This window comes from Epinephelus moara, chromosome 21 (genome assembly GCF_006386435.1).
Source record: "Epinephelus moara isolate mb chromosome 21, YSFRI_EMoa_1.0, whole genome shotgun sequence".
NCBI classification, from domain to species: domain Eukaryota; kingdom Metazoa; phylum Chordata; class Actinopteri; order Perciformes; family Serranidae; genus Epinephelus; species Epinephelus moara.
This window is the reverse complement of record NC_065526.1, coordinates 21,637,363-21,646,271: the sequence shown is the minus strand read 5'-3', so window position 1 is coordinate 21,646,271 and position 8,909 is coordinate 21,637,363. Positions and strand designations below refer to the sequence as shown.

Genomic DNA, 8,909 nt, shown 5'->3' with positions numbered 1-8,909 from the left:
TTAAGTCATGAAGGTGGTTGTCATACTGTTTTAAAAGGTTCACAAAACAGACAAGTCAGTGAGATGTCAATCTAACACAGTGTGTACACATCTAGCGTCTAATTAGTCAAAGTAACACCTGCATAGTTGAACTGTAAATGTGTACACACCTTAATCACAGGTATATTTTTAGGTTAATATTTATTTTACCTGTATGAAATAACAGGGAATGCTTTCATTTCTCATATGGCCTTGTTTGTTTGAGCATCTGTCTAAAGTCTGGGTCCTGGGATTTATTTGTTCTGACCAACAAACACAAAAATAAGTCACTGGAGGAGTATAACAGCACACCAGTTGTGATTTTTGATGCAGTTCATGAATACTGGCTCTTCTGTCTGTCTAATAATAACCCATTAGGCCCAATGATTTGCAGTGTTTTCATAAAACTGTAACAGAACATGCACTCTCTACATGACAAATCATAGTAAATTAAAAGGAGTAATAAACAAGCAAAACAGGGTTCAACAACATTAATCCAGCTGAAATTCCTCAAGGATGATGTGGCCAAGTTCACAAACAGATTTCCAGATGGGTTTGCGTTTGGTTTCGTTTCCAGTAGTTTCGTTTTCCCCAAGCCACACCCCACAATAAATGGAAAGTAATCCTAAACGGCTGTGTTACATGATCTCTGACACACGAGAAGGTAAGATTGCTCCCTTCTTTCTTTTCTGTTACTAATAGATTGACTAGATTGCAGTTTGTGGTTTTTTTCTCCATATGACCTAATCTATTGAATTTGCTTTGGTGCCTCGCTGCTGTTGTTAATCCAAGACAAGTTTGAGTCTACACACTGTTGGTGTTTGTACCGTCTTCATAACTGGGACACCATGTAACTCCAAAGAGAATTATGTCAGTTTTTCTGCACGTTTGCTCTCGCTACAATCATTTTACTGTACTTGTACTTTATTGAGTTAAAATAGGTGTTTTACTGAAATGGGCTTTTTTTTTTTTTCTTTTTTTCTTTTTTTTTTTTACACAAATGTGTACTTTATAGTTGCATCAGTCAGAGGAAAAACACGAGTTAAATGAAAAATAAAAGTCCAATTTGAGATCACAATAAAGGGGCATTGGAGAAGACAAATGTTGGTTGTATATGTTCACCGGCTGGTGTCAGGGCCGGGGTTAGCGGTTGTGAAGAGAACACTATGTACCATAGTTTAATAAATCAAGCATGGTGTTATTATGGGTTACGGTTTGCATTATTATACTTCGGCATAATTAAAAACGTGGTTGTATTTGCCCTCAAGTAATGCTGATTTAATGCACCACCCGGCTGGCACGCTGAGTGAACTAAATCGAACACCTCCACTTTGATGCAGCACTTGAACAGCTTCACTAGGGTGAGGCTAATTGCTGAAAAGGTATGTCATGGCGGGTCCTCCTCCCTGTCTCTGCGTTAGCTGAGGAATGTCGACCTGCATGAAGGTGTGTGAGGACTCTCTGCCATTTTGGGCTGTTCACGCTTTGACTAAAGAGTCATTTAGCTCAACATGTCAGCTAATGTTAATGTTACCGAAGGACTTGTCATTAAATTAACGTTAATTAACACTAGCATGTTAGCATTGTCATTGTTAGCATGTCTGGACCGATGAGATGGATAGAATGACATTAGCATTTAGCTCAAAGCGCTGCTAGCATGGCTGTAGACTCCCATGTCCTGAAAAAGTAACTCATTAAAAAAATAATTAAGTAACTCAATGGGTTCTACAGGTGGGAAGTCTTGCAATATATTTGCAACGATATGAGGAAATGTAACTGCACTGTCACCTTTGCTTTGTATAGCATTTTATAGAAGATAGCATGTAGCTCAAAGCACCGTTAGCATGGCTGTAGACTTCCCAATTTCTGAAAAAGTAACTAATTAAAAAAATAATTAAGTAATTTAATCGGTGTTAAAGATGGGGAGTCTGGTTATATATTTGCTACATTACTGTCATTAAATAATTTTACCGAATTATCATCTTTGCTTTGTGTAGCATTTTATAGAAGATAGCATTTAGCTCAAAGCCCTGTTAGCATGGCTGTAGACTAACACAATGCCTTTCAATAAACCCAGTTAATGTCACTCACTGGGCTGGAGAAGGTTTGGAGTTTATATTGTGGTATTATTTGTCTTGTCTGCCTTATTCCGCTGTTCTGCTATTCTATAAAAAAAAAAAGTATTATAATACTTGTTGCAACTGCCTTACTTCCTGATACACTTTTTGTATGACCTTACTACTTTTACAACTGTTAACATGTGTGTTAACAGTTGATGTGTGGTAACATTGATCATCTTGTTACAATGCAATGTTCTCCTGGGGAACTTTTGGTCCAGAGCTTCATGAGGATGCCACTTGATGCACAACAGGCCCGTTTCCACTGAAGAAGTTCCTGGTACTATTTGGGGGGCAGGAACTACTACAGGTCCAAAGTCCTCTCGCTCGGCCCTCTCAACCGCCGTGTTTCCACTGAGAGGGCGGAGTAGGAGGAAGGTTCCTGTAAAGTTACTGAGCTCTGGATGTGACGTAATCGTTGTGCGACCATTTTGATTGGGGCGATGCCGCTTTCTGTTGACATCACATCCCTCCTTGAGTATATCCAATCAGCACCAAGTAAACCCCAAGCCCCACCCAGGAGTTTTTCAGGGCTGTTCGGAGTACCTACTCCGAGGCAGGGACTTGTTTAGCCCCTGTAAAAGTTCCAGAACTCTGTCCTTCGGGGGTGGTTCCTGCGGTGGAGACACGCACCAACGGACCCCGGCCCCAGCCCCAGCCCCATAAAATTACCCCGAAGTTCCTGCGGTGGAAACGGGCCTAAAGTCAGTGGCCCCTCAGCAGGAAAATGCACCATGCTACACTGCAAGAACTGCTCAGGAATGAGTCAGGGAATGTGCCCAAATTAGGAATGGCCCAAATTCCCAGATCCAAATCTGATCAAGCATCCATAGGATGTGCTGGTACCTCAGATGTTCCCCAATCCATTGTGGGGCCTCCCTGGATCGGACTTCTCTAACATGTTAAGGCATGGACACACAACCTCTGGAAGGTGTCCTGTGGCGTCTGGCACCAGGGTGCTGGCTTCTGATCATTTGAGACCTGTCAGTTGTGAGGTGGGGTACCAGCACCTCCCAAGATGCTCATTCAGATTGGGGTGTGGGAGATTTGGAGGCCAGGTCAACACCTTGAGCTTTTTGTCATGTTCCTCAGGTCATTCCTGAGCAGTTTTTGTGGTGTGGTGCATTTTTCTGCTGGTGGGCCACTGCCATCAGGGAGTACCGTTGCCGTGAGGGGTGGGGTACTTAGCCCACAGCGGTGTTGGGGTGGGTGGGGGGCATCATGTCTCCCAGCAGAACATTGCATTGTTACAAAATGATCAATGTTACTCACTTCACCCACCACTGGTTTTAATGTTTTGGCTGATCGGTGTACATATATAATTAATTTAAAATGCACCATTGTATTTAGCTTCTCATTTAGTTTTTACTTGGGTGTTTTTCTTAATCTTTTTTAAGCATTTTAGCATTGTTGGAGGGAGGTTGTATAGTTACATTTGACTGTACTTTGAATACATTTTTACATAAGTTCTTTTGCTTTTACTGTTCTTGTAGTACTCTTTAACCTTGATGTCTTTGTGTAGATGGATGCAATATTTAACACACTCGAGCAGTTCAGACTGGTATCTTACCACAGCCAGTTTGTCCAGTTGGGCGTAAAGGATGAAAGAGATTTCCTGGATAGCATCACTGATGACGATCTGAACAGCATCGGTAAGGTGAACCTCAACTTGAAACCGAAGACTGTAAAAACATTTAAGTCAATGAAATCTACATCTGTTGTTTTTTAGTTTTAATTAAGGCCAATTGCACTGGGTGATCAGTGAAGTATAAACCATGTCAGTACAATCCAACACAATACCTTATAAAACATTTTATTTGTTGACAGTTAGACATGTTGTTTCAGCTGTATGCTAGTTTTATAGGGTGTAGTTAGAGTCATAGTTTTATAAGATATCAGGTGGTATAACAATCTGTTTGAGTGTTTCTAGTAGCTTTATTACTTGTGTATATTAATGAACAATTGTGTTCAGTGCTGTCACACATGCCAATGAATAACTCAAAGTTGATCAAACAATTAATCTTCTGTAAAATGTCTACTGTATGATTAAAAAATGATTAGTATACTTAATTGATGAAATACCTAATTTTTACAGGTTTAAGTCATGTGGAGAAGAATCGTTTTTCTGCGATGAAAAACTTCATTCAAAAATGCAAACCTCCAGAGCGCCAAGTTCAAACTGTGACGCCTGTCCAAAACTCACTGGAGCCATTCTGTCTGCAGTACACATACCCCAAATGTCCTCAACCAAGACATATTAAAGGTAAGCGGAACACACATTCTTATAGTCCATTTCTGATCATTAGACGAACATAGGCCAGTTATGGGCTTGTCGAGCACACAGTAGGCTGTGTTGTGTGAGAAATAAAATGTGACTGTGTTACAGTGATCATTGTGCAGATATCCATGTTCAGCTGAACAACTTCACTGTGGTTATTTTAAACCTGCAGATTTGGATCCAGCACAAAACACCGTCGAGGATTTGATGTTGAGGATCGGCCACTTTGAAAGTATCGGTGATTCCAAAGGGGTCTGTCTCTACACAGTCGATGGGATGCCCTTGACTGATGATCCCTTCTTCAACACATGTGAGCAGACCTGAACACCTTTACAGTGAACTTTGCTAGATGTTAAAACTTTAACGTCTATTGCAGAGATTTTTTCATTTTTTTTGCTACAGTTGTGAGTGCAAAGGCAATACAGAGGTACTGAGGCAGCCATAATCTTAATCCAGGACTTTCTCCCTGGTATATATCTCCATTTTCCATGACTTAGTTTTTATTCGATTTTATGGCATTTAATCAGTGAATTGCCATTAAAGCACCTGTAATTAATATTTATCTATTAACACTGGATGGATCACATGACTACTTGTGTGTGAAGGTTAGGCGCTTGTAATTTTGAACCCACAAAGAAAACTCTGCAGAGCTTTATAGCACTTTTCATCTGTTTGTTTTACGGCCCACATCTTTACTGTTCTGTTTAAGCAGGCAGCAGCTGCCAGAGGAAAAGCATCTCAAGACTAGCTGGTGAAAAATATTGAAAAGTTTTAAAGCCTAAGAGTTCGATATTTCACCAGGAGTTGGTGGAGATCAAACACAGAGCTAAAAGGAGTGAATATTTGACTTAAATTCAGCAGGTGGCCAGAGACATGACTCCAAATAAATCCTTATTCTTGCTCCACATCTTCTGGATGTTCAAAGAGGGAACTGGATACTGTTTGTTAGAGCCACAGTGTGTAGGAATTTCTCCCATCTAATGTTGAAGTCATATATTGCATTCAAACGGATAGCGCACTCTAGCGCCTCACTGTTTCAAACGCGTATTACAACAATGGTAGCCGCTGTGTACCAAAAAGCCATGATAACATTGATGAAACCATGTCATCCGATACTTCATGGAGTATTCATTCAGGCTCCTACACAGACACGCAACGCAAATTGACAAACCCCCTCCTCACCATGCTGGCTGTGTTTACAACGTACGACTGTTGGGGCAGGTGTAAATCGAAACAAACCAATCACGTCTTGTCTTTTAAAAACTGACCAGTGGCTCAACCTCACACACCTCATCCCTCTCCTCGCATCACTGCGCCGCAAACAACAGCTAACAGCGGCACTAACAGCGGCTAACAGCTGTTAGCGGCCAGCGCTTCTGTTAGCGCTGTTAGCTGTGATTGCATTACCTTTCTCCTTCAGCAGCTCTCTCCACCTGGGAAAGGCTACCCCGATGTTGACCCTTGTTTTTAGAATTCGCTGGTTACATTGCCTTTTTGATTCCCTTTTGCGCTTTCTTGGCGACGAGGATTCCGACTCCCGTGATGCTGCATATGCATGATCCTGCATTATGTTCAAAGAGTGGGACTTTGTTATGCTGCAGTAGTGCCAGGAGTAGCGAAGCGCCTCTTGCTCCTCTCCTTCGGCTTCTCAGTCACTCAGCGCTGGCTTGGCTCTCAATGAAAACGGCAAAGGCGGGGCTGTATGTCCCTTGCTGGCGGATGTATTTTCAAGATGGCGAAACGTTATGAAACCCCCGAAACAACGTACCCGTCCAATGTACAAACAAATCCGAAATTCTTCTTTTACGAGAATAAGTCAGATTATTGGTGGAGGTAATAGTACAGCAATGATGACATATTTATGAATCCAGACATCAATTTTTGCCAATAAACAACTGAAAATATTACACAATGTCCCTTTAACAAATTCACCATATCTATTTAACATGTTGTCTCTTCATACAGGGTCTTTGAAAGACAGACACATAAAGAATGGAGATGTAATTTATGCCATATTTACACCGAAGGAAAACCTGAAACAGGCTCCTCAAATACCAAAGCGAGACTTTGTTGAAACCTATGGAGACACCTTGGTCCGATGCCACATCATGCTCAAGGTGCGTCTTAACTATATTGGTCATGATGCAGCTAATGATGTTATTAACTGATCAGGTATATGGATATATTATTTGTACAAGCTGAATATGTTTGATTTATGGCCCGGTTTAAAAAGATAATTTACTGACTATTTTATACTGACATTCTGGGAATCCTATCTTCCTTTTAATCACACATCAATTATTAATACTTTAATTTTTTGTAATCAAGGAGTTCCTACATTTAACAATTGTAACGTTTTAGAAATCACATTAGTGCAGACAGATGTAATCCGTCAGAACGCTTTCTGTACATTATCAGATTTTATTTCCATTAATACATTTAAATTTAATCTTTTCATACTGTAGGCAGTGCCGAGGGCTCTGAGATGGCATTGTCTGTTGTTCATTAACCACTGTGAGGATTGCATTGGTGTTTTTGACATATAAACATAAACAGTATTTATTTAAAACAAATGTTGTTTCTTTACTCATTTCATACAGGGAGACTTTGAAGTGAAAGTAAGCTTGGAAAGTGACACCGTGGCCAGTCTGAGACTCAAGCTGGCAAATGAAAGTGGAATCCCAGCAAATGTCCTCCATTACAAGTAACTCAGAGTTACCACACCAAGCACTGATTTCATGTCTTGTGGCCCTCTTTGTCAGTATTCAGATTTTCACACAGCACTTGTGTTCTCTCCTGTGTTTATTATATCGCAGGGGCCAACATCATGGTGGTGACACTCTGGAGAGTTGTGGGATCTGTGCAGGGTCAACAGTCAACTTCTCTTTGTCCACGTTTTCTGACGAGACTTCACACGATGAGACATTCTTCATTAGTGATTTTGTGCCTTCAGTCCAACAAACCCAGAAAGGAATCAGTGTGTTCCTGTCATCACTTTATGCTGTTGTAAGTTTTATTTTATATTACATTGTCATCACTCCACTGCTTCTTCATTTCTTTATATATTATTTTGCCACACAGACATTTTGGGCAAGATGCCCTTTTTCAGTGTGTATTCTGGCAATGCCACAACAATAGACACAGGTTCGCTGAATTTTAGTTGACCACAACCAGTACATCCCAACAGGGGGAGCCATGACCTTTGATAGCACAGAATGTCATGGTGAAGAGCACCAAAACTTGACACACCAGCACAAATATATTCACTTTGTTACAACCAAGCAGATTGAGGGTATTAAGGAAATGTATCAAGTACGCTTCCCTTTGAAGAAAGAGTCTGTCCCTATTATCACCTCTCCGTGGCATCGTCACTGTCTCAGTGCGCATGTAATGAAGTTCACTTAAGCTGTGGTTGTGACTATGAAGTGCCTAGACACAGATTATTTATCAGCATGATTAGGAATTAGACTTGCACCGATTACAATTTTTTGGGCCAATTCCAATTTGCAGAGTGTTTGGATAGCCGATTCCAATTTTGGCCGATTACAATTTCATTTTTTTCAAACTACTTTATAGCACACAAGATATTGAAATATTTTCTGTCTTTGCTTTATTAGAAAATTTTAACCAAGATACAACCAGCTTTTCAATAATCATCTCAAACAAACAAACAAACAAAAACAGTGATACAGGTTAAGAAACATTTTCCTTTTTACTCAAATATTACTTCAGGTATAGTATTAAAATAAGTAAGTAAAAAAGGCATACATAAATAAAAACACAGATAAATAAAAAAAATAATTCTTAGTGGATAGCATTTGTGGGTAATTTCTTGAATAGACAAGAGTAAAAATATCTCCTGTGGAAAATTCACACAGGTCTTCAGGACACGCCTGCCAGTAAGCGCGCGGACACGTGCATCTTTGGCACGCGGACATGCGCCTTGTCAGTTTCAAGCGGCACAGTGCAGCAGCGAGAACTCTGCAGTTGAGTTTAACACGGACAATTAACAACTTTCTCCTTCTCTCTTTTGATATGTGTGCGTGAATGATTAAGGTGAGAAGCCGTCCTGTTTCACTTCCTCACATTGCCCAAGCCATGAGTTGCACATGTGCGTGTGCGCTGCTGATGTTACACAATGTCAATCACGCGCCACATGATTGACATCATGACCATCGTTTTAAAACGACATATTTTTGACTGACCGGCAAGTCGCAGATCACGGCCGATAATGTGAAAACCGGCCCGATTCTGAGCACTGCCGATTAATCAGTGCAAGTCTATTAGAAGTAGAGCACTTACGTTTACAGATCCTGGTTTTTAACTCTCGCTTTGTTTTTCCAACATGCTTATTACATAGATACTTGAACAGGTAAACTGCAAATTTGTTCTTCAGGTAAACGGACTTCACTAAGTGATCACAGGGTTTTCCCTGGGTTTTTTCAAGGTGACAAAGGCCTGTGCCCCCCCCCCCCCCCCCCCCCCCCCCCCTCATA

General features: G+C 40.7%; 1 protein-coding gene across 2 annotated transcripts in view; it reads left to right on the top strand.

Annotated features, from left to right (window-relative positions):
• The first annotated feature begins 630 nt into the window (after positions 1-630).
• The window catches only part of LOC126408879 (uncharacterized), a 35,019-nt gene continuing 26,740 nt past the window's right edge, over positions 631-8,909 (top strand). Inside the window, exons 1-7 of one of the 2 annotated variants that reach the window (XM_050074638.1) lie at positions 631-682; positions 3,658-3,787; positions 4,231-4,398; positions 4,586-4,723; positions 6,379-6,530; positions 7,014-7,117; positions 7,230-7,419. In XM_050074638.1, the coding sequence (XP_049930595.1) occupies positions 3,658-3,787; positions 4,231-4,398; positions 4,586-4,723; positions 6,379-6,530; positions 7,014-7,117; positions 7,230-7,419 (882 nt within the window). In that variant the 5' untranslated portion in view covers positions 631-682. Of the gene's footprint in view, positions 683-1,431; positions 1,465-3,657; positions 3,788-4,230; positions 4,399-4,585; positions 4,724-6,378; positions 6,531-7,013; positions 7,118-7,229; positions 7,420-8,909 lie in introns of those variants that run through there. The other variant, XM_050074637.1, reaches the window with a different exon arrangement.